The sequence below is a fragment of the Ursus maritimus genome, unplaced genomic scaffold (genome assembly GCF_017311325.1).
Source record: "Ursus maritimus isolate PB19 unplaced genomic scaffold, ASM1731132v1 scaffold_16, whole genome shotgun sequence".
Classification (NCBI taxonomy): domain Eukaryota; kingdom Metazoa; phylum Chordata; class Mammalia; order Carnivora; family Ursidae; genus Ursus; species Ursus maritimus.
The window spans coordinates 24,047,625-24,074,419 of NW_024424008.1; the positions used below are offsets into that span (position 1 = coordinate 24,047,625).

Sequence of the window (26,795 nt, forward strand, 5' to 3'; positions counted from 1 at the left end):
GGCCGTCTCTATCTCTGTCGAATAAATAAACAAAATCTTTTAAAAAAAAAATTAGTTGTCTCAAACAATACAGTCAGATAAAAGTAACACGAAAACTCCTAATTTTAAGTTTTTTGGGGTTTTTTGTTTGTTTTGGGGACAGATTCTTCAAGATCAAGAATCTAGGTATGCTTTTACTTTTATAAATCTGGAATTTTCATCTTGGGCTATTTTTCCCCATGAGAACAAAAACTGGTTCTGTTATTAAAAACCATTTCTATTACATAAACAATATTTAAAAATTAGAGAAAGATGTGAGGGAAAATAACAAAAATAATTATATTCCCATCATCAGAACAGTCATTGTATGAATTATCTTCCAATTTTTTCCAACATTATTAACAATCAATACACAGAAAAAAAAAATTAAACATGGAATCCCTAAGGCCAACCTATACTTTCCATTCACTTTAGTTTTTAAGTAATATAACCCATTCAATTTTGTCAGATCATCTAGTTTCTGGGCACTCAGTAGAAGACAGGTGAACTAAATTAAGAAGTGATTTGTTTAGATTTCCCAGTTCATCTTACTACATGGAAAGCAACCATGGTGTGACCTCGGCGGTACATCCCCCGCACAAGCAGATACCCAATTTAGGAAAACCATGATGTAGAGCCCATCATAACCACAGCACGGAGACCACTTCTCCCAAAAAGAGACAGATGAAACAATGATTTGCTCCAAAGCAACAATGGTCCCAAGGCTATAAATGCTGTCTACAGTGCCAGGCCAACTGTGGCATAATGACTCCGCCAATAGCAGGAACTGCACCAACCAAACTCATTATAGGAGGCAAGGCTGGGGGTAAAATGACAGCCTGGAAGAGCACTGGGATACAGAAATAATAAATAGTTTTGCCGATATGCTGTCTCTGCTTCTCTTTTCCTCTTTTTCAAGTACCTGTCTCTGTGAATATCAGAGGCAGCTTCAATTTTCTCTTTGTAAAATAACAGACTTAGGATGTACAATATCCGAAAAGACAGGCAGAGTTGCCAGAGCCAACAGTATTCCTTTGCTGCCACTGTTACCGTTATCTGAGCACACACATACACACATACATACACAGAGACAGAGAATAAAAGAGGAGAAAGGAAGAGAGGAAAGAGGGAGGCAGACAAAGGGCTAAGTCTCCTGTGAGCATATACCAGAACTTGGAAGCAAATGGCTGTTTGCAGTACAGATCTGACCTCAGCCTACTAAGGAGTGCTGAAGTTCTTCTGAATCCATCTGTTTGTTTGCCTAGACTTTTTCTCCTTGTTGCCGTGGATACCGGTATGAAATAATTATCACGGCCAAAACTTCCAACTGAGCTCAAAGTGAATACATCCTGCAGTCACAGCCTTAAACTGCCAAAAAATCCATACCTGACTAACTTGAAACTATCACTGAATATTCTATTGTTTTGTGATAATATTCAATATGGCCAGTATTTCAACAAAAAGAAAAGGACAACATCTAGTGGTAAAGAAAACTAGGTTAGGAAGAAAAAAATCTGAGTTCATTTAGCTGTGTCCTGATATTTTAGAGATTTTTAAAGCTTTTCTAGCACCAGGTACTTACTGGTTTTTCAGTTAGTGCAAAGGTCTTTCTAATATTTTTCCAGTAATATCAGTTTTCTTTGGAAGATGTATAGTGCTTTCAATCTATTAAGGAACCACTGTATTCAATAAGTGCCTATGACCACTTTCAAGCACTATTTATGGTGGAGTTGATGAGGATCTGTTTTGAAGAGCATCACAGGACCCACGGGCAACTTGCCAAGAACTCAATGTGCAACCTCAAAATGTCTCGGTGGAACCAGAGAATTGCTCTTCCCCAATGCATCTGCCCACTCATCTTCCCAAAGAAAACTTAATCAGGCTTTACCACATATATGCTAGACAGATACAACTTAACTCATTAAATAGTGTAAATTTTGTTTTTTTACATTTTTGTAAAAACATTGTGATTTTTCTTTTACATTTTTGACCATGACTCAAAGCAATAACTACATTTTACAATCCAACATTATCTGCTCATTCATGTGTACTTATAAGACAGAAACAAATTTCATTAAACAATATTTTCCTTTGAAACACTGAATATATTGTGCTATTTTGTTTCTTCTATTTTCTCCTAATACTAGTACAACTCATAAAATCCTCAATTTTAAGAACCCTGAGGATCACCACCCACAGTATGATAATCATTGGAACATTTGAATATATAATATTCTATCTGAGTGAACTTGAGTGCCAAGATAACATTCAGGGCAGTTCATGTGAAGAGTAAACACTAAATCCACATCAAGCTCAAATTCTTTTTCCTTCTCTATTTTTATGAAACAAAACCGACTACTACCCCATGGTTTCTTTTTTTGAACTTGTCCTCTACATAAACCAGAATAATTCTCAGATGATAAATGTTTAATGATATTTGTTATTCATAGATGTCTAAGCTGCTGAAATCCCCAAATGAATACTTAATTCTGTAGCTCTGCAGTCCTCAAGAGCTCATCCTGAGATGATACCCACTGTCTTTCTTTGCTTATCTAATATTTTTTGCTCCTGCCAACACATTCATTCCCAAAATAACCTTGAGACCGCTTTAAAAAAAGGGTGGGGGAGGGGGACTTTGTTATCCTTCCTGAAATTTCTCACACACACACAAAAAAAATTAAAATAATGTCCTTCTTTTTTGCAGATCTACCTCCAAGAAAATAATACTTTTTGCTAAATTTCTCATTTTTTGGTGCATTTTTATAATGAAACTCATCAGTTCTTTTTTTTTTTAAGATTTTATTTATTTATTTGACAAAGAGAGAGACAACCAGCCAGAGAGGGAACACAGGTAGTGGGAGTGGGAGAGGAAGAAGCAAGCTCCCAGAGAAGGAGCATGATGTGGGGCTCAATTCCAGGACTCTGGGACCACGCCCTGAGCAGACGCTTAACCACTGAGCCACCCAGGCGCCCCTCAAGTCACTTTCTAGTATCATCTTCCCCCCTAATGAAACATGCTTTAACCCCAAAGGACATGAAACCAAAAGATTCAGTTCTATTTCATATACTAAACATGAGAGTTAAGTTGGGGGGGAAAGAACAAACTGATACTTCAGAAATCAAGTTAGTAAATTCACTAACTAGAAAACTTCTAATTGGCGTATTTCTTGAGTAATGTCCTCAATTTCATTATTTTCATTAATAACCTACAGCATTTCTTTGAACCAGAAGCCACTAACTTTTTCCATTTACTTATTTATAATTAAATTCTGGTGTTGTAATTATTGAAGCTTACAAACATCCTTTGCAATGAACCACAAACAAATCCTAACTAAAATGCACACACTGGTAGAATGTGCTGCATTGCTGATCGTGGCCCATATTCAACATGTAATGACTCCACACCACCCACAGACCCAACATAATTCAAGAGACAGAAACCACAGCAAATCAAAATACAGGATAGCTACAGGTACCCATGAAGCTCACATCTAGTATATGTACTCTGTTGGTAGGTTAACTTTCAAAGACTTTCACAGTTCCCACTTCCCAGCTCCCTTCTCATTCCTTGTTCACTGATTTATTTAGTAAAAGAAAGCAATTTGTCATCCCCATCACTGGGTAATTCATGTCTGCTTTAGTGCTTTTGCCCATGCTGTCCTGTACTGCTACTAGACTCTCTTCCCATACTCATCCAGTCTGTGGACATCGCCCTCCAAAATATGCCAACTGCAATTCCTTTGGCGACCTTTCTCCCATTTAAAACCATCCACTTGAGTTCTTTTCACAGATCTGTGTTCTGTTTAGTTTGTTAAGCTTTCTGAGAACAGGAATCACTGGTTCCTGACACTCATAAGGTCCCTGACAGCTGGTACAGAGGTTGTATTTTTCCTGATAGATAATAGGTAAATCCTACTGATATCTAGCTTTCCTGGTGTTCGTATTTTGTTATCCCTTTCAATTATGGCTTCAATAAAAAAAAAAAGAAAAAGAAGAAAATTTAGCAATGGCCAGTAGTAGTGAAAATGAGAAAGTGATTAACTAATAAATAAAAATAAACATATACGTAGAGCCATAAGAAAATGCACTGCTTATACTTGTTATCATCTTCAGATAAACATGTTCCCAAACAGCAAGCTATAGAACAGAAAACGGAATGGTGAGACGGATTACCCTCAAAGGTATATTATTACTTCCACCATGTTTTCAGTCTTACCCCAGCCCCACACATTTAAGGACAGAAAGAGGAAAATTAGTTCTCCTATTCTCCAACTGGAGACAAGAGTTAACAAGATTGCACAAGGGTGTAATTAATTTGAGATCCAAAGTCAAAAACTAAGTAAGAATGCTTCAGGTCTGTCTGCTATAGTTCAACCTGATCAGGAAAAAAAAAAAAATCTGAAAAGTGTAGTAAGGAATCCCTTCTCTTCTTTGACTGATGTTTACTACCTCTACAACGGGCCCAAGAACCATCTCAGATGTCAGAGGGGTGGCTATCCCATCTACTCACCAAAATTCCTTTCACACTGGAATTTTGGAATTCCCTTTCCCACTGGTAGTGAACGAAAGATAAAGGACCCCACCAACTCTGGAAGTAGAGGTTAATGGAAATGTCTACTTCAGATAGCAGTAAATTATGTCAAATATCACACATACACAACAACAACTCATATAATAAGCTGTAAGTTTTATATACAAGTGGACATAAAATTTGATTCACTGTTCATCATTTGAAGTGTTTTTATAAAACGTAGCAGATTTAAGAATATGAAATGCCATTAATGAAAACCTTTCACATTGCAGCATTTAAGAATTGACTTCACAGGTAAATACATTTTAATTCTCTTTAAGCAAATTGTTTCACTTGCTAGATCATTTAAAAGCTCTGCTAAAAAGATTCTGCCTATTAACATAAAAACAGGATTTCAGAAATCCTTGTATCACTCGCCCACTATGGTTACTCATGATTTAAATAACAGAAAACACAGGATACTGATACCATATTACAAAACCATATCTGTTCAGAGTGGCCAGACAGATCCTGTTAGCCAAAAATCCTTGCCTTAAATTATCCTTTCTTTTTCATTAAAAAAAAAAAAAAAAAGAATAGATAAGACAATTGTGACATAATAATTTTGTTAGAAAGGATGACTAATCAATAAAAATCAAGCCATGTTAAAAATACAAACCCATGGGTTACCAAAATAAACAGAATGCAACAAATTTGCTTGCATTTAAGTTTGGCATGGAAAGACAATGAATACAGCAGACCGCGTAAAGTAATACTTCCAAAGGAACATATTTTTGCAGATTCCCTAATGAAAACCCTAAAGTATAGCCAATAAATAGCTTATGTTTTATTATATACCAAATTCCTCTCAACTAAATGCTTTATAATTTTCAAGTATTTTTTAGCAGAAATTAAAGAGAAATCATATTATCATTTTTGGGACCTTTCACTTTAGAATGTTCCTAGCTTGATCTGATAAATGAATGGCTTTCATTATCATAATAAATAAATGTGGCAAAGATGGTGATCCCCAATTTAAAGTAGAGGAAACAGCCTCAAAGAACACCAAGGCCTCACTCAATGGTCAGGATCCATGCCCAGGTTGGGTTAACTGATGCCCAATCTTACCAGTTAGTAACTGTCATTTCATGATCTCTGAGTCTTGAGCTTTCTCCTTTTAACCCTCACTTATCTGCCTCAATATCTGTTACCTGAAAGAGAGTATGATCCTATTTTCACAGGACATTCATTTGCATCTAATAGTTTATAAAATATTACAAAATAAGTCAAACTCACCATAGGCTCTGTGCTGAAACGCTCACCAGAAATATATTCTCAACATCCTTAAAACCTAAATCTGTTGTCCAGGAGAACCCTTATGGTTATTAATACTAATTATATTTTAACAAAACACCAGGTATAATTAATTTGCCCATGAAAACTGTGTTTTTATCATAAAAAACAAAACAGCCCAAACCTGGAAATGTATATTTTATGATAGCCTCGATATGCCATTTTTAAAAGAATGAAAAGAGAAAGTGCTCAAAGACAGCTGGATAAAAGAGAAAGCAAATTAAATAGCCAGAAATTGGAAAGTGGAAAAGCAAATAGGTAAAAGATATGAAGGCTATAAATTAAGAAAATCACTCTCAAATTATTTACAGAGAATTGTTATAATGGATTAGAAGGAAGTGTATTTAAGAGTTGACCAGAAAGTATATATTTATCTGAGATTGTACCTCACCAACTCTCAGTTATTGGCTGGAATTTGAGAGCTTATGGGCTCCCACCCCATTGTCCCCACCTCGACACCCCATGCTGGAAACAGTGAGAACATCTGGAATCACAGCTGTCAAAGCTCTGCCAGGGGGGCAACTAGCAGGACCCACTCTCCAACACCTCTCTCTGGGTTCTCATTAATTTCCTTTACTGCACTACAGGATTGGGGGTGGGGAGCAGGAACCTCTCTAATATCGCCACACTGGTACATTTACACACAGCATTTCTTTTTGGTAGATTTTACTAAGTTTTTTCACAGGCGTATTTATTCCGCATATAATGACAAATGCATGTATAGAATTCTGTATCTTGATTTTCTGTAACTTAGATTTATATCATAAGACTTATGTTTAATTGACTAGATGAGTAGTCACTGTTAAAGTCTACTAAACTAGTTAAGTAATTTCTAATTATTTTCTATTACAAGTAAATTTTAATAGGTCAGGACCAGTTTCCAAACTGCATGCAGTACCACAACAAACTCATAGGGCGCTGTCAGTTCTTTAAAAGTTGAGATATGCCTGCCATCCCTAGCAAGGGGAAATGGGTTACAATGAGTGACTCAACTAATCAGGATTTACCCCTGACCTGGGGGGAGGTTTATGTTGCTGAACAAACTCCACATTGTTATAGAAGGAATAAAAAGGCACAGATGCTGGGTAGGAAATCAATATTACCTGCTACAGAAAAAGTACCATAATTGGGATCACTGTATCAGTGAGTATAAACCCTTTAAGGTCCTTGACACTTATTACCAATTTACAATTCTATCAGCAGCAAAATGAAGGTAAGAGTTTTGGTATCCCACAATTAGCAAAAGGCATTTTTAAAAATCTTTTTAGCTAAGTTAATAGATAAAAATAGATACCTCACTCTATATTCATTTGTATTTCTCTGACTCCTGGTAAAGGTTAACAGCTGTATTTATCCTTTGGCTACTCAACTGTCCTGTGTCTAGTGTTCACTTATCTAATGACATCCTAACCACCTTCTTCCCGCATTTATTTTACAGGTACTAACCATTTAGTTACAGATAAAGATGCATCACCAACTTACATCTATTGAGAAAAGGTTCTCATTGGACAATATGAACACCTACATTCAAGAGGAAGGAAGAAGCGAAGGAACTCTGGAAGACTAAGAAAAAATAGTTGGAAAGTTGATGAAAAGAATGGTAAGAGAATTTATGGCTCCACAAAAGCCCAGGGAGAAGCTTCAGGAAGCAAGGAATGGTATAATCAAAAATTTAACAATCCAGTACAACGATGACCACAGTATAGTAAGCTTTAGAATATCTCAGGGTTAAATTTTCACAAAGTCAACACAACCATGTATTCACCAGTTACCTGTCAATAAATATGTGCCTGACAAAGTACTGAACATAAAGAAAGAGACACAGACCATGGTTTAGGGGAAGCTGGGATATGCGTACGTCCACATGTATAATTTGAGGGGGCTGGTGCAATGGAGGTGACAGAAAAACTGGTCAGAAAGAGCCAAAAAGATATCCTAAGGGGCTAATTTCTCCTCTCAGACTAATTTAGTAAGTAACTCCTTTAAAAAATACTGTTTATAAAAGATGAAGTGATTTGTAATTCCAAAGGACTAATAATTGGGAACCTGAAAAGAAACATGCAAGGACAAACTGCCCACATTAAGAAAAAGAAGCAATCTAAAATGCATGAGCCTGAAGACGTTTCAAGAATAGTTGTTTCTGATTTCCAGTTAAATTCCAGCAGATGCAACAGCTGCAAAATATATTGAGGTTCACCAAATTCTGTGTCACAATGTATATACCACAGGCTTCATTTCAGAGTAACAGATGAATGCAGATTTTAGGCAGGCAGGGAAATATCTTTAAAAGATGAAAGTCTTATTGGATCACATAGTTGATACATGATCCAATTTCCTTTTGGTGAACTGTAGCAAACTGCAGATGTTTCTTTATTCAAAATGCAACCCACTCTGGTTTTACTTAATTTCAAATGTAGACTGCTTTAAGTTATTTACACAAAAATATCACCAATCTGAGCATGTTTAGTCATAAATATGCTAATTGTAAAAAAAAAATGAAGCAAGAAAAATATTTGAAAGATAGTATAAATGGTATATATATATGATAATATAAATGGTATATATATATTATGATTGTATTTATATTTTTTAAATGTATTCATGTAGACATGGAAGGTTAAATAAAAACAAAATCAAGTTAATCATGAAAGGCATAGAGAATGTTTCCCATTTTAAATATTTTTAATATTAATATTATTTCATTTTATCTGTTGAAAAAATACACTGTGGAAAAAAATACACTGTGATTATAATAGCAACCATTTGCTGATTTCTACATACCAGGTAATATGCTAGGCATGGCTTACAAGAACTATGAAGCCCTCATGAAAAAGTAGATATTATTATTATTATCCCCACTGTAAAAATGAGGAAAACAGAGTTTAAGAAAGAGAGTGACTTACTAGGGCCACTTAGTGTGTATGTGTGTGTATATCTGTACATGCATGCATGTGCACGCACACACACACACACACACACACAGTATCTAGTACAGTGCCTGAAGTGCAGTAGGTGATCCTGAAATGTTTCCTGATCTAGAGTCAATTAAGAATGGATATTCACATTCTCATATGAGATCCCTCCCTATGCTGTGTTGACCACTATAATGGAGATACAGACAAGTTAACCTGAGTAACAGAGAAAGGCTATCTGAGAAAATAAAAGGTACACATGGTACCTATTAAGTCTTAGCACTAAGCAGTAACAACACACACACACCATACAATATCAACAGCATGCCCTCAGTAAACGTAAACCCAGAAGAGCTAGACCTCTGCTCTGTATTTCCAAGGCCTAGAACAATATCTGACATATATCAAGTGCTAATAAATATGCTGAATGAATATGTAAGTTAATGTTCAATTCTCTCTCTCTTCTTCACATCTCTCCTGGCCCATCACTCCTTGTTTTCTCGTCTCCACTCGTCTTGCCACTACGCACATATGTAAAAATTGCTACTGACTTGTATTTACATTACAAGATTTTTAAATACTTATCCATGTATAATGAAAATTAAAAGAATATGGAAATGTTTCCTCCTTAAATATCCACCAAATGATTCCTTTTTCTCCAACAAATATAAAGGCCATATCTGAATTTGTTTTGGGAAGTTTTAACTTTGCTTTAAATACACATTTAGCTTTCAAACTGCTTTCTATCATAAAGAATGTCATATAAATGCCTATAAACCTACTAAGTTTCTATTTATAAAGGTGAGTTCCAACACAGAGTTATCATATGACCCAACAACTCCATGCCTAAGGATATATCCAGGAGAATGAAAATATACGTCCACATAAGACAGGCACATGAATGTTTGTAGCCTTATTCATAATAGCAATAATAATAATAATATGGAAATACTAAAATGTCCTTCAACTAATAAATGGATAAACAAAATGTGTGATATATCCACACAATTGAGTATTTGGCAATAAAAAGGAATAAAATACCAATAAATACTAAAATATTGATGAACCTTGAAAACATGCTAAGTGAAAGAAGTCATTCATAAAAGGCCATAGATTGCATCATTCTATTTACACAAAAAACAGGCAAATCTATAGAAACAGTAAGTGTATTAACAACAGTTGTCAGAAACTAGGGAAGAGAGGAAATAGGGTACAGGATTTCTTTTGGGGCAATGAAACTATTCTAAAATTAGATAGCGGTTCCAAAACATATAAAGAATTCATATAACTTAACAGCAAACGATCTGATTAAAAAAATGGGTGGAGGACCTGAACAGACATCTTTCCAAAGACATAGAGATGGCCAACAGACACTGAAAAGGTGCTCAACATCACTCATCATCAGGGAAATGCAAATCGAAACCTCAATGAGGTACCATCTCACACCTGTGAAAATGACTATCATCAAAAAGACAAGAGATAAGCGTTGGCAAGGATCTGGAGAAAAGGGAACCCTTCTGCACTGTTGGCAGGAATGTAAATTAGTTCAGCCACTATAGAAAACAGTATGGACTGTTTTAGAACTGCTACACGATCCATCAATCTCATCTCTGGGTATATATTCAAAGAAAATTAAAAAAGAATATTGAAGAGATACCTGTACTAGAATGTCCATTGCAATATTATTCACAATAGCCAAGATTGGAAACAAGCTAAGTGTTTACCAAAAGACGAATGAAAAAAAAAGATGTAGTGTATATATACAATGGAATACTATTCGGCTATGAGAAAGAAGGAAATCCTGCCATTTATAACAACATGGATGGACTGTGAGGGCATTACCCTAAGCAGAATAAGCCAGAAAGAGAAGGACAAATACTGTGTGATATCTCTTACATGTGGAATCAAAAAAAAAAAAAAAAAAAGTCAGAGAAAGAGAAGATTAGTAGCTTCCGGGGTGTCAGAGTTGGGAGAAACAGGGAGAGATTTGATAAGGATACAAACTTTCAGCTGAATCAGGCACAAGGATCTAACTTAAAACATAGAGACTGTAGTCAGTAATACTGTATTACAAAATTGAAATTTGCTAAGAGTCGAACTCAAATGTTCCCACTTAAAAAAGGATAAATATGTGAGGTGATGGATGGATGTGTTAATTAAGTAGCTGGCAGGAATCCATTCACAATGTAGATATCAAATCACCATAATAACACATTTTAAGTATTTTATTTGTCAATTATACCTCAATAAAGCAGAAAAAAAATGTTTTAATATAATTAGTGATGATGGTTACACAACTCAGTAAGCACATTAGAAAAACACTGAATTATACACTTTTAAAAGGATGAATTTATGGCAATTAACTATACTTCAATAATGAATAATTATATGTAATAAATATATAATATACCTCAATAATAAATGGTATTTTTTATTTATTTATTTATTTATTTATTTATTTATTTATTTATTTTTAATTAAAGATTTTACCACAACGCCGGGATCATGCCCTGAGCCGAAGGCAGACGCTTAACCGCTGTGCCACCCAGGCGCCCCTGAATGGTATTTTTTAAAAAGGCATTCCTACACAATTAAAATCAATACTCTGAAAAGGCACCTCAAAAATAGTATACGCAATACTTTGTTACAAACAGAAACAACATAAATCATTTGTACAATTTCACTTTCCTAGCAATGTCTCTTGTATTTGAGATGCTAAATATGGTCAGTGCTGAATATCAATTCCTTGAATAAACCTGTTCTAATCAATCTCATTGTAGTAAATCTACATAATATGCTAAGGCACTAAGATATTTGTATTCTTATATAAAGCTTCAGAAGTGGTTCCAACATTAAGTGGGTAGTAACAACTTCTGAATTTACACATTTCCAAACATTAGTTTGACACAACTTCCTAAAAGTTAATGGATTGATGAAAAATGTATCATGTGTCCAGCTCCAGAATCCCAAAGATTTGGTGGCAACTCTTATGAAGCTAACTTTCTAGGGAGAAAAACAGGCAAATAATCAAAATAAAAAATATTGAACATATATTTTTTTTTTACAAAATCATAAAATCTCACATATGGAAACGTCTTTAAGAAGACAGCTAAGCTATTCCACAGAAGCAATGGCTTACTCTCCCTGCAAGCCATCTTCATGGTAACAAGGTCTTGTATACATGGTCTAGAGGTCTTGTATCAACATTAAATATAGTGTTCTATGTATATGTATACGTATATGGTGCATTTGTCCAGGTAATGTAAAGATTTTGCGTAGAAAAGCCACTTCAGATTCTTTTTTGAATAAAATGTGGTGGTGGTGGTTGTTTATAACAATGGTCTAATTTCACTACCTAGTCTCAACACTAGCAAGGAATGAGACAGATGAGAAAATTAGTTTTTAATACCAAGTACCACACACTGCGCTCAACATTTTGTATGTTATTTTATTTAATTCTGAAAATATGTATATGAAATAAATATTACTCCCATATTACAGACAAGGAAAACCACAAAAGAAGCCAAGTAACTTGCTCACAGCCACATAACTGGTAAGTGTCTGAACTAGGATTGAAAAGCATTGCTCAGATTCTAAAGCCCAGGTGGTCTTTCTACTATACCAGATTGACCGTTGTTAGTGTTAAATCTTCAATGAACCTACTTTACATTAAAATGTTCCAATATTAAAGATTAAGCATTATTAGTACTGCACATGCGTGAATGGTAATGCTAAACTCAAGAAAAACCCCTCTGTTTCTCTTAGATTTAATGTTCAGATTATTTGCATAAATTCGGATTAGCATGAGTTAACATACGTTATGACAGAAGTTCAGAGCACGATCTCAGAAAATAAGTAAGTCTAAGACATAATCTTAGGACTTAAAATAGGAAGAGAATCTCACAAATGACACCCTGGTTCTGCAACCTTGTTTCATCCTCTTTCATCCCCTCTCATCAGTGGATATCCTAAAACATCATACTCAGCCAGCTGTGAATATACATAGAACTCTAATTTCCATCAGAGCTGTCTGAGGAGCCAAGGAAATAATGGGAAGAAAAGGACATGCACCCAACAGAGTTTAAACCTGGCAAATCTAGAGGCTATCGTTCTCACTCACTCGCTGCTATTCCTTGTTCAGGCTTATTAAGAATCTGTATTTTCTTTCTTTAACCCCTGATGCTGGCTTTTTCCAGCCCTACTGCACTTTGCAAGCTGTCCCCAGAGTCTATACTTCCTATGCATTGCTCCCTACTTTCCCCAACTTCAGGGCAAAGCTCCCTTTAAACTCATAGATCCCTTTAAAAACAGCTTTTGTTGTTGTTGTTTTAAATAATCTGTTTTGTCCTTGTGGTACCACCCAAATATTCTCTCCTGGTGATTCTGACGCCAATCAATAATACCACCTTTCCTTAATCAACTAGCTAACAGGCTCACTTCAATTTTCCCACTTGGCCAACTGAATCTTTCTCTTCAATTCTTAATGAAATATTCTTTTTTTTCCCATAATTCCCTGCCCCCAAGATGCTCCAGCAATGCCCTACCAATCTCATCATTTTCTTTTCTCACCAATAACCACTAGGATGATCTCACCTCAAACATAATTACATTTACAAAACATCTGTGCAGCATAAGAAATACCTAGGAAACAAGCAGAGAAAGACAATTATCATATGGTTTCACTCATTTATGGAACATAAGAAATAGGAAGATTGGTAGGAGAAGGAAGGGAAGAATGAAGGGGGGTTAAACAGAAGGGGGATTGAACCACGAGAGACTATGGACTCTGGGAAACCAACTAAGGGCTTCAGAGGGGAGGGGGGTGGGGGATTGGTATAGGCCAGTGATGGGTATTAAGAACGGCACGTAATGCATGGAGCACTGGGTGTTATACGCAAACAATGAGTCATGGAACATTGCATCAAAAACTAATGATGTACTGTATGGTGACTAATATAACAAAATAAAAATTATTAAAAAAAGAAAGAAAGAAAGAAAGAAAGAAAGAAAGAAAGAAAGAAAGAAAGAAAGAAAGAAAGAGAGAAAGAAACACCTAGGAAAGTGTTTTTCTAAGCAGCTATCCGTCTTCCATACAGAAACCAATGTGAAAAAAAAGACATCTCTCATATGCAGTTCGGCCTGTTTTATTTTGTGAAATTGCCCAGCTGTCTGTTTCATTCTGAGAAGTGCAAGTTGTGACCATCATTTAAGTAACTTTAAAGACCACTAACCGGAGCCACCAGAAATAAAGCACCAGCAGGTATGTCATAAAGTCTCAACATCTACATTGCCCGTTCATAATCCCTAAAGTTTTCTTGGTTCCCAGATCATAGTAAATTATTTGTTTAAAAGAAAAAAGCTAAACCAAAACCACACCACATCTTACAATCATTTCCCTCCAAACAGATTTAACTGGGGAGATAAGCCCATGCTTTAACATTCAATTAAAGCATTTCCACTTTTAAAATCTCATTCCTACATGATAATGTTGACAAGAACATGTTAAATGTAGTCTTGGAAAAAAACTGAAATTATTAGGATCACAATGATCCTGCCTAAAGCAAATGAAAATAATGTTACATTTTTATATCATGCATTCTTTCCATGGCCCACACAAAAATCCTACAAGAAATTGGGGGGCCTGGGTGGCTCAGTTGGTTAAGAGTCTGACTCCTGATTTCAGTGCAGGTCATGACCTCAGAGTTGTAAGGTCAAGCCCTGACTCAGGCTCTACACTAGGTGTAGAGCCTGCTTAAGATTCTCTCTCCCTCTCCCTCTGCCCCTCCTCCTCTCAAAGAAAATCCTCTAAGAAATACAGAGTGAACGTTATTCCATTTTTGATGAAAAAAAAATAGGTTCTGAGACAAGTGGCTTATACCAATGCCATTCGTTGGTAGCAGCACCAGGACTAGAATAAAATTCTAACACCCATTGCTGCCTGCTGCCCCCTGAATTACCCAGTCCTAAAAATCAGTATGCCCAGGCCTGAGCAGTTACAATGAAGCCTGAAGGTAACAATATTAAAAAGCAAATTTGTAATCCTCATTCCATGGCTCATTCATTCTGACAAATATTCAAAAACCTCCCCCCGAATACTCTTCTTAGTAAATTGGTTGATGTTCAGCAATCACTGAGCATCCGCAGTGTGGTCAGAGCTGAACAGAATACAGATATCCTTGGCACCTAGAAGTTTATATTTGAAATAATAAGTAAAATGTAATAGAGACATATAGAGTGTATACCATGTGACTGCAGAGCCATGAACTGGAGAGACACAATGCAAGCCAATGAACATCTTGGGATGGCAACACCAGAAGCCAGAGGAGGCAAGGAAAAATCCTCCCCTAGAGCCTTTACAGAGCATGGCCCTAGTGACACCTTGATTTTGGACTTCTGGCCTCCAGACTATGAGAGAATAAATGTTTGTTGTATTAAGCTAATAAAAAAATGTTATTTCATAAACGCAGGCAGAAAAAATCTAATTTAGGATAACTGGGAGCACAAAATTACAGGACTAACCAAATTTCCTAATCTGGGTAGAGTGAAAAACTAGAGTAAAATTAAGAAGCATTCGGACTAGAGAAATGAGAACACAAAGAGAACAAGATGGAGAACAAGGAAGAACTTGGTTCTGACACACTGAGTCTGAGATGCCTAAAGCACATCTATGTGGTAATATGCTGTGGTAACAATGAGATCCAGCGCTCAGGAAAATGAGGTTGGGCTGGAGTCCGGAAGGACATGTTATCACACAAGGAAATCAAACAGTAAAAGGGCTAAGAAGGAATCTTCGTGTACCATCAAGATTTAAGAGAAGGACAGAGGAAATAAATTGAAAATGGAAGAGGAATTCAGCAACATCACATACTAGGAAAAAAGGTGCAATGATGGAGCTGGGTGGGATCCAGAGGAAGTAATAATTAATAATGTTAGAAAGGGTCACCTAAGGAAAACCAGGATTGGTAAGCAGTCAACACAAGCATTTAAAAGTCCTTCCTATTACCTCCTATGTTGACATCATTTTTTCATGAGTACACAGCTTTCCCACATCTTCCCCCAAATAGTGTGCCTCTAAAAAAGCCACCCCTTGTTATCTCTTATGTTGACAGTTTTTAATAGGAACCATCTCCCTCAAATTTTCCACAACGGCTTTTACAACAGTTGGAAAGCTAGTCTCTTATTTTGATTCTCTAGTGTCACACAGTAACTTTTTCATAGAAGATACACAAATCCTGACACAAGTTCCAAAACCAGAATATTTAAATTCTTTTCTCAACAAATTTTAATTGGTTTCTCCTTGTTTACCTCTCTCACAACCAACCCCTCCCCTACCATCCCCATTTTTGGGCCACATCTTCCATTCGGACATTGTGAGGAATAAAGAAATTAAATAAATGAAGAAGAAAAAATTTTCACCAAAGTAAAGTAAAATCAATTTACATAGCTTCCATTTGGAAAGGGATAATACACATACTGAATACTCATTTCTATTAGCAGCTTATCACACTCTTCCACACATAATCACCTACCAGTTTTCTAAATTAAATCACCACTTTTACTGTGTACTAAAGAGAAAACTGAAGCTGGATAACTTTCATCTGAATAAGCTCCAATATATGTTTACACACGAGGGAATACTATTTGGCATCCCTTTCATAAACTATCAGGCAGTATGGCTTTTTCGATTTGCATAAGGAAATATAGAAATTCCACTACTGAGAAATATGTCTGACTTCCAAATGAAATGGGGCATAGTGTGTCTACCCACTTTTCCCCAGACTAAAGCCAAGATTCAGGGAGAATACTATTAATGTAGCAAGGTTATATACATGCAGCGTTTTTTCCAATTTTTTTTTCATACCATCTGACATTGAGAACCAATCCAGGATGCTTCCATATCCTTCACAAAATACAAAACATTCCCCATCATACCTGATATTCACCCAAATCAGATAAACCAACAACATACAAAACGTTGTTTGGGCATTTTTTAAATGCCATTAGGAATGGAGACTTTTATCATAGAATCTAAAAACTGGAACTGAAAAGTCTCTCATAATTAATATAAAATAATCTACAAAGAATTCATTAGTCTTACTTTAGCCTTTTCCCACCAGGTTCCATGCAAAAATTATAATTAAAAGAATTACTGTCAAATTAAAAATCCCAGGAAAATTAGCACTTATTTTTCTTCTTTTATCCATTCATAACTCTGTAAGAAAGGAAAAAGGTTGAAAAAACTGGCGGATTATCAGCTACTGTAAGTAACCTTACTATTCCACAATTCACTTTTGCTGAGGCAAATCACAGTCCTCACAGAGTAATGTACACGTGTGTTTTGCCAGAACACTTCCTTCAGTGTTACAACTAGATTCTTGGTAATAAAATCAGAATACTGCAGATATGAACTATGATGTATTCTAATTAAACAAACCTCCCAGTTAGATATAATCTTATAGAGAAGGATCCACATTACCAGAAATATCCAGGCCAAAGTTTAAGATCACCTAGCCAAAGACAAAACTATTAATATAATTATATTTGTAATGACCGTCCTGTTATCATCCTGTCCCTTTTCCTTTACTTTCAAGGGCCATTAAGATTTACAAATATTATGTAAATTTCTATACTTATACAAAAACTGGCCATTACAACTCAGACTAAGGCAGCTTCAAAAGATGAAGCACAGATTCCATACACTAGTCAGCAAGGTGCTTAGCAACTGGTTTTAATTTTCAGGATGGAAGTCAGCAAGAAGCAGGTAGCAAGTTCTTGGTTGATGAGGCCAGATCCATTGGGACTACACTGTAAGGATTATTAGATGCTGGGCAGAGGTTCAGCAGGCTGGAAGAAAAAGGAAGGCTGGGAGAGCTGCCAGCTGAAACTGGTGGGTGGCAGGTGGAGCCACAGAGGGGCTGGCACCTGCCTAGAAGGCTGAGATGAGTGGAAATTACGATCTGGACAGCAGGGATGGCTAGAGTCAGAAAAGGTGGCAATCATAGCTCTGGCAAGAAACAGTTTTCAGGAAAAAGATTCAAGACAAAATAAACCCCCTTTCCTTCACCCTTTCTTATCTGTCCATAATAAACATTTCATTGTTGCATATTTACCAAATGTGGCTTACTGGTATGAATTTTTTAAACTAGTATTTCTCTTTATAAATCTAAATGAAAGATTTGCCATTCTCTAGGTATACATTACTTAAATAAAATTGCCCTCACACCAAAGTAATACTGAATGTTAGCTGTATTATTTTTTTGTTTATAGTTTGAGTCATGCTCACATATCATCAACAAAATGAACATTGTACTCTAAATTAATAATTCAAAGGATGTCTGTTAAAGCAGCTTTTCGGTGACTTAAAACTTCAGTAGTCACCTGAGTTTTCTTCACTCTCAGAGTACCTCAATCATAACTGTCAGAGATAGCAGGGTAAAAGCTGGTTATTGCTAACCCATTCTCCCACTAACTTGTTCCCTGGCCTCTAACAGGACAGCCCCTGCTGAAAAAGGAAAGGCAACAGAAATAAAGACAATGTAAAAGGGTGTGCATGAAGCTCATATTGACAGCCTGCAGAGACGTAAATGGAAGTACTCAGCCAGCCCAAATTACTTCCACTTTGGTAAGTGCCAAGGCTGCTGTTTCAATTAACAGAAGTGTAATGCTTTTACTTGCAACATCTCTGAAGCAGAACCTTAAAGCACCACATTCCTAATCTACCAGTTGCTAAAATTAATTACAGGTCATTTGAAAGATACAGTTACTTCTGCTCGTTTAACTCTGGTTCTAATGACTTAAGAACCAAATGAATGGTTGAAGTAGTTACACATCCATACCTTTGATTAGACTGCCCAGCTACACAGGCAAAACAGCCTTAGTGGAATAACCAGCAATGGAGCAGCTCTTGCAGGGTAAACAAGACTCTGCAATGAGTTCCATTTAAACCTAGGTGCAAATATAATACAAAAAATGGCCTAAAACAATAGCAATTTTCACTAAAAGCTGAAGGATGACCAATTAAATAGCACAACAACTACGGAAAGTCTCAAGCTTCTTAAAATTGTCTTTTTCCTTTTATTTAATTCCTTCTCTGTGTCACCAAAAACTCTAGTAGTAAAGTGGGCCCAGAGCATACACACAAAATAGAGACTGGCTTAAAGTGAAAAAACAAGTGAAATCAGGCTAAGGTGAGTTTGAGAAACACAGCAAATGGAAGGCAGGTATCCCTCACCCTTTTTACAATATCTCAATGTAGCCTTTGCATCTCAGGTTTTCTTTTACAATAATCCCCAGATCACAAGTGTACCATAGTACTCAGTACTTCAAACAACTCTGGGAACACTGAGGGCAGTAGACACACGTAATTATGTGCTTCCCTCTTGCTAATGTCCTTAATTCTTAATTAACTGCATATTCTACATCTAAACTTAGGAGCAACTAACCTCTCCCACTCAAATAGGCGCCCTTAGTTGTGTCATGGATTACTAGTGCATGGAACTACTGCATTGTGAGCAGAGGCACTATGACCAATAAATAAATAGTATGTGATAGAGAGAAGGCCATCATCGGGGCAAGCAGTTTTGAAGAACTATAGTTCCAACTTGGAAAAGCAAAGAGAAAATGAATCATCAACACACAAGATATTATCAACAGTCTTTATATGAGAGGAAATTTCCTTTCAGTAAAATTATCATCATCCATTAGATCAACTAAATGTAGTTGACGAGTTTTTTTTAACTGGTGTCACAGTATTATTTGTATTTAATTCATAAGTTGATTTGCTTTTAAGATTGTATGACTAAGCACAAGAATTAGTTTCATGCTTATATATATTTAACTACCCTAATAAATAATTGAATCTATATTAGAGTCCACTAACTTTTTTTCCCTCTAAAAGAAGACTAGACACACAGGTTTGAGAAACATTATCCTAAATGCAGAAAAGACAGCTGGCCAATTTCACCTTAAGGCAATGAGAGGAAGCACTACTTTTTTTTTTTTTTTTTTTTTTTTTAAGATTTTATTTATTTATTCGACAGAGATAGAGACAGCCAGCGAGAGAGGGAACACAGGCAGGAGGAGTGGGAGAGGAAGAAGCAGGCTCATAGCGGAGGAGCCTGATGTGGGACTCGATCCCAGAACGCCGGGATCACGCCCTGAGCCGAAGGCAGACGCTTAACCGCTGTGCCACCCAGGCGCCCCTGAGAGGAAGCACTACTAATAAGAAAGAAGTCTGTTTTGTTTCTTAAATTGTTTGTTTTGTTTCTTAGATTCCACATGAATGAAATCATAGGATACTTGTCTTTCTCTGACTGATTTATTTCACTTTGCTTTATATTCTCTAGCTCAATCCATGTTGTTGGAAATGGCAAGATTTCATTTTTTATAGCTAAATAATATTCCATTGTGTATATATACCACATCTCCCCCTCCCAAAAGAGAGAGAGAGACAAGCCAAGAACCAGACTCTTAACTACAGAGAAAAAACTAATGGCTACCAGGAGGAAGGAGGGGGGGGGAGGGAAGGATGGGTAAAATAGGTGATGGGGATTAAAGAGGGCACTTACCACAATAGGCACTGAGTAACATATGGAATTGTTGAATCACTCACTATATTGTACACCTGAAACTAACACTATATGTTAACTATACTGTAATCAAAATTAAAAACTTAATGGAAAGAAAGGAAGAAGAAGGGGAAGGAAAGAAGAAAGAGAGAGAGAGAGAGAGAGAGAGGGAGGAGGGAGGAAGGAAGGTAGGAAAAAAAGGAAGGAAGGAAGGAAGGAAGGAAGGAAGGAAGGAAGGAAGGAAGGAAAAGAAAATCAAGAAAGAAAGAAAGAAAGAAAGAAAGAAAGAAAGAAAGAAAGGGAGGGAGGGAGGGAGGGAGGGAGGAAGGAAGGGAGGAAGGAAGGAAGGGAAGAAAGGCAACAAAATGCCAAAGGGCAGGATAGAAGAAAAAATGTTGATATGCTCTCCCCACCCAATAATTCAACTAAACGACTACAATTCTATTTCTGTCTATTCCTTTTTTCTCTTTTTTGCTTTTGGGAGGAAAAGAAATCTATTTTTTTAAGACTTTATTTATATATTTGAGAGAGACGGCATAAGTGGGCAGTGGGGGCAAAGGGATAGGGAGAAGCAGACTCCCCACTGAGCAGGGAGCATGACGCATGGGGCTTGATCCCAGGACCCCAGGATCATGATCTGAGCCGAAGGCAGATGCTTAACCGCTTAAGGACTGAGCTACCCAGGCACCCCAGGGAAGTCTATTCTTGCAAGGACAACACTCTATTTAAATTTTCAAAAGTATAGAGAATAAAGAAAAGAGAATGTAAAGGAGGAATTATAGGAGAAAGCCATTTTGAGGCGTTTCTTTGAATATGATATATAAAAGAAGAAAATCAATAAGCAAAAACAGCGTATGATTTCACAACTAAAATTTTAAGATACCTGTTAAAGGAACAAAGTTCATAGAATAACATTTGATGAAAAAGGGAGAGGATTTTGAGTCACAGCATGAACTAAAACCTGATTCTCCAGTATCAGATATTCTCAAATATTGCTCACCAAATGTCTATACAGCATTGTAACAAAATGAACAAATAATCCTAGTGGTGAGATTTTTATAGATCTTCCCTCCTTTTATAGGAAAGGTAGGACCCAGAGAGGTTATCACACAGCATTTGCCAGCACCAGAATTTAAATTCGGGTCTATGTCAATCCACTTAATGAGCTGTCATCTATTTTCTCAGATTATGGATGCACAATAATTCATTTTAAAAATGTTAAGTATCTTACTTATATTATTTAAAATTGAAATAATCTAGTCAAGGTTTTCCTTTATAAGGACCCTTCCAAACACTCTCCTAAAGAAACTATTAACCTTAAAAATAAAACTGCCATCAGTTTCACCAGCAAAAATGGATTTATTTGGGAGTAACAGGGAATGCAATCCTGGATAAGCAAGCTACTGCAAAACCATAGTTAAGTCCAAAAAACAAAAAGCAATGCTATTTTATGGAGAAGAAAGAGGAAGTTAAGAGGGGTTGTTTTGAATAAAAGTCCCCACTGAAAAGTAAGAGTTCAGAGTGATGATGGTTTCTCATTGGATAAGTTGCAGGGGTAGTTGATTTCTTGTCAGAAATGCAATGCACATCTTTCCCTGTTGAGGCCTGTAATTGATGATACTCTCCTATTGAGATTTTTCTATTAGGGCTCTGTAAATGACAAAACTTCCTGTAACTGACATTGAGTGGTACCTACCAGCCTCTCCTAATATGCCCAGCCTACCATCAGTGTGGTTTCCTTTTCATTAATTCTCACCTACATCCTGAAGTAAAAATCAAAGAGCATTTGTGACTCCTACTGAAACAGTTATGCATGTATTAGCCAAGAGTGCATGCCAAAATTCTCACCAGAAAAGCTATGAACTAGAATGGAAATAATATAAGATGCTTAGAAATGCATGATGATTGTCCTTTCAGGAAGGCTATATTAAGAAACCATTAATTATTAATGAAAATAACAGCAAAGTGCAAAAAATAAAAGTGAACTGAATAATGGATACATTTACTGAATCAGTAGGTACCGAAAATGGAAAGGCATAAAGTTAGGGAAGGTGAAGGCTTCTTGGTGGATCTGGGATAGAACTAAAAGCAGGCTTCAAAGTCCTTTAGGCACACTCTTATCCTAGCTGAGCAACTTCGGAGGGCCCACAGTTAGCCACTTGCAGCCTAGCCTCAGTGCATCCTCCCCAAGGGACATAAGGTGGCTTGGTGGGAAAAAAGCAGTGCCATCATGTGACTTCAAGAGTTCCTCTGCTCCAAATCTTTATTTGGCAACTGATGCTGGGAATTCTTTCAATAAGGATAATACATTTTCCTTCCCTAATGAGATAAATAATGATCAAACGTTAAAATAATGCACTCTTGTCACAAACCTAAGAATCCTAGAAAGATAGCACGTTGTTTATTTAAGTATGTAAGACCAAATTAATGAGACAGGTTCTGTATGTTCAAGGAACTTACACTCTCAAGATTTCTTCACTCTACATTCGCAAGAACAAACTTATCAGGATGGGAATCACCTGATTTTTGCAAGACTAGATTAAAAAATCATAATAAAGTACATAATCTCACTAGTAAAATAATATGTATTTCAGGGCTTTTATCACATCTATGGAAGTGTTTTCAACTTCTGAAACACTAAAATTGATATCCTCAGCAGAGTGAAGAGAAAATGGCACTTGTAGAACAGCTGGCAGCTCCACAAGAGGCAGCTTGGCATTTAGCACTCTGAGATGGGGAAACATGGAAGAGGCTAAAACGCAGAGGCCCGTCCTAAGACCTCAACCAGAAACTGCAAACCAGAAAGAAGGAGAGTTCACATTTGTGTATGCACAGAATGAAAAGAACTGCAGATAAATTATTTTTTCACAAATTGGTAAATACTGTTATCAGTACTAACCTCAAATTCAGAAATTAAGTGAAAGCAGGCATAAAACATATTTTCTCCTAGTTAAGTAACACAAGTAATAAGTAAATGTTTTAGCATTGGGGATGGTTAAAAAAGGATTTAAGAGCACACTAATTCTAAGACCATTAATACATGCTTCAAAATACAGATCAGATGCTAATGTCTCAGTTTCAGGCACAAACATCCCCATGACATTGTTACTGACCTTCCAATTATACACTCAATGACGGTTCTACTACATTTGCCCTGGGGATTTCTAGGTGCTCCAAGGCTCTCCGTGCAATGAAAATACCTCACTCACCCAACCATTAGAGGCCAGAGTCCAGGGCTTCATTTCAGTAGCTAAAACTTTCAGAAGCCTCCAATAAGATGCAAATACGTCCAGGAAAAGATAACAAGTTAAACCTTACCCGTTAAATCACTCCAGTTCCTTTTCTTTTTTATTTTATTTATTTATTTATTTTAATTTTATTTATTTATTTGTCAGAGAGAGAGAACGAGCGGGGATGGGGGAGGAGCAGAGGGAGAAGCAGGCTCCCCACAGAGCAAGGAGCCCCGTGCAGGGCTGGATCCCAGGACTCCGGAATCATGACCTAAGCCTAAGGCAGATCACTCCATTTTCTTAAAGCGAAACTCGAGTTTCTTTTACTAAGACTCTCCTAGGTCTCAGTACTTGGAAGTGAAGATCCAGCAGATTCAGGAGGAAGTAAAGAAAATCGGCTCGGGAAAGGAAGCGGGAAAAATCCCTAAGGGATTTTTTACTTAAATAATCATCAGAAATTCTAGTTGGCCTTTAATCACTGAACCCTCATCCCCAATGACTCGACCAACATCAGATTTACAATACGAACCAAAAATTGAGACGCACAAAAAACACTGTAACGAGATTAAATCCACTGGTGCCAGGCTGTCTTCGATCATCTCGATCATCCTACTAAATGGCAAAACTGCGAAATTACATTTTTTAAACAGCCAATTCAATGATCTATTTGTGCCCAGTGAAGAGCCACTGATACACGTAAGAAATTAATTATTTTGAGTATCACTAAACAAACTAGCTTCATTTTATCCTTAAGCCAAACTCTAGAATCCCTCCTAAGGACCTTTTTAAAAAGTGTTCAAACTAGGCACAATAAAATTACAAACAAACCAACAAAAAAGGACCAATAGTCTCCAACATTTTTCAGGAGCGTTATAAAAAAAGATGACTTTGAACAACTTTCCTCAGGATCTACTCCTCGGTCCAGTGGACCAACTTCCCCTTCTCTGTAGACATTAAAGTATACAAGAAAAGGAACACCTAAGCACAAACTTTGTTGGCCACCAGCAGGGGAGCTCTTCAGCTTTTGTCCCAAACCCATTCAAACAAAAGAAGCCCCGAGTCCTCCATCCCACCCCTCAGATCCGCACCCCGCGGGAAGTCGCCACATCCCTGCGCCTTCTCCACCCGCCCCTGCCAGCTCCACTTACTCCTCAGCGCCCCAATAAGCAGAGAGCCGTCCTTAATGAGCTCTTTGATGAACTTGTTGGTTCGCTCCAATTCAATCTCGTGACACTGCAGGCGCTCCCTGAAATCCGGGCTGTCCAAGTAGGAATCGCTGAACTCCAGAGTAGGCAGCCCCATGGCACAGACTCTACCAGCGGCCACCGGGGGCACGTCCTGGCGGGCGGCGAGGGCGGGAACAGCCGGCGACCGCGGCCGGGCCTGAGGACCCGCGACCGCGGGAAACTAGCAAAGACGTTAGAGGACCAGGCAAAGGAAATGGGCCCCGAGCGCCGCGCTGCCAGCACAGGGCTCCCGCCGCGCGCGGAAGCCTCTGGGCTCAGTCGTCTTCTCCTGCGGCGAGGAGTGTGCAGACTCTGGCGGTGGGCCGGGGCGCGAGTCCGCTCAGGTCGTTGTCATCAGGGCGCATCGTCGCTGCGAACACCGGGGCGGTGGAGGCTCCGGGCCGCCGCCGGAGCAGGAAAGTTATCTCACGGCACGCAGACACTTCCGGCACCTCCACTCTCCTACTCTCTTGACAGTCGTTGGTGCTTTGAGCCGCTCGGGCCCGGCCAGGGAAGCCCTCCCCCTAGGCGGACGCAGGCTCAGAGAGCTTGCAAATTGGGCCTGGCCTGGGAGACCCTCCTCCTGCCGTCGCACTCCCACCGCAAGCCACCCCGCCCCTTCTCCCAGTCACCCTCCCACCGCCACCCAGCCGCCCGCGCCAGGCTCCTGGGCTGCGCGAGGCTGCGGCGCAGTAGCGCTCCTGCCTTCGCCCGGGGTGTCAACTCTGTCTCCACCCCAGCACCTGGATCTGACTAGCCCTCGGCGACACTTTGGGGTCCTCCACGCCCCAAAAGGATCTCAAACTCCCAACGTACCTCCCCTACCCATCCTCCTCACCATCCACTCCCTAGAAATTGTCTGGGAGAGAAACCGACGTTAATTTCCTTGAAGTTTGAAAAATCATTTTGAAGTCTGGTTGGAAGATGCTACTTTCTAGCGTTAGTTTAGATTTGATTTCATGTCTCCACTGAATGTTATAAATTCCAGGTTGAAAAGTTTTCCTGCCTCTTTCCCACTGCTCAATTCCTTGATCCAAGAAAGTCGGAGTTTTTATACTGAAAATGAAAAGCTTTCATAGGCCTTGGGATGTTTGTTGTTTTTCCAAGTTGTTGCGAAAATGGGAAGATTTTAGGTCATTCGCATCCCCCTAACTACGCACCTGGGACTTAGGTGTTCCTACTTCTAAAAGAAAACCTAGATCACAATACTGTATATTTTATTGGCACCTGGAAGGAATTATCTTACAAGCATGAGGATTTTCAAATTGTTGAAATTGGCAGGAGGTCCAAATGAATAGTTAATTCCTACCAAGAGTCACTTACCCTTCTCTGATAGACGATCACCTAATAAATTTCTGTTCTCTCCAAACGTTGACAGCAAAAGAAAGCGCTGCCTTACCATCATCTATAGTATTCCTGAGAACTCAGTTATTTTTCTTAAGGATCTGCTTTTAATTTCTGTGTTTTCATTGCTTTGTCCATTTGAACCATCTGTTAAAAAAAAAAAAACAACTCTTCTACAGATCATGGGAAAAATTCCATTAATGTGCTTTACATTTTTCCCAATTAAGTTTCAGAGACTGTCAAGACTTTCAGTTTCAAAAGAATTTTTAAAGAAGTACACGTGAACATTAAAAATAGCACATAAACCTTGAACTAAGATGATGTAAAAAATATATTTGATGGCTTTGATTTAAATTCTTCTGAGCCAAGGAAATTGGACTTAAAACCCTCCACCCATGTTTGTATCATTATACCTCTAAATAGTGCAGAATCTCCAATCATTATTAGAGTCACTTTAACTCCAGCATCTAATCTAAGTCTGTGAGTTAAATACTCCTCATTTGGGTAGGTGGGGTGGGATGGGGGGCAATAATGCTATTTTTCAAACAAGGGAGTGACCCAAGCAGCAGTAGAGCTGTTTTTCACCTGAGGTGATTTTATATCTATTCATCACACAGCCTGAAAGACAAAAAAAC

At 37.6% G+C, this 26,795-nt stretch overlaps 1 protein-coding gene across 1 annotated transcript in view; it reads right to left on the bottom strand.

Annotated features, from left to right (window-relative positions):
• ARHGAP42 (Rho GTPase activating protein 42) overlaps positions 1-25,377 on the bottom strand; it is a 320,488-nt gene extending 295,111 nt beyond the window's left edge. Inside the window, exon 1 of the mRNA XM_008688390.2 lies at positions 24,739-25,377. Within this exon, the coding sequence (XP_008686612.1) occupies positions 24,739-24,892 (154 nt within the window). The 5' untranslated portion in view covers positions 24,893-25,377. The remainder of the gene's footprint in view (positions 1-24,738) is intronic.
• Between the last annotated feature and the right edge of the window lie 1,418 nt (positions 25,378-26,795).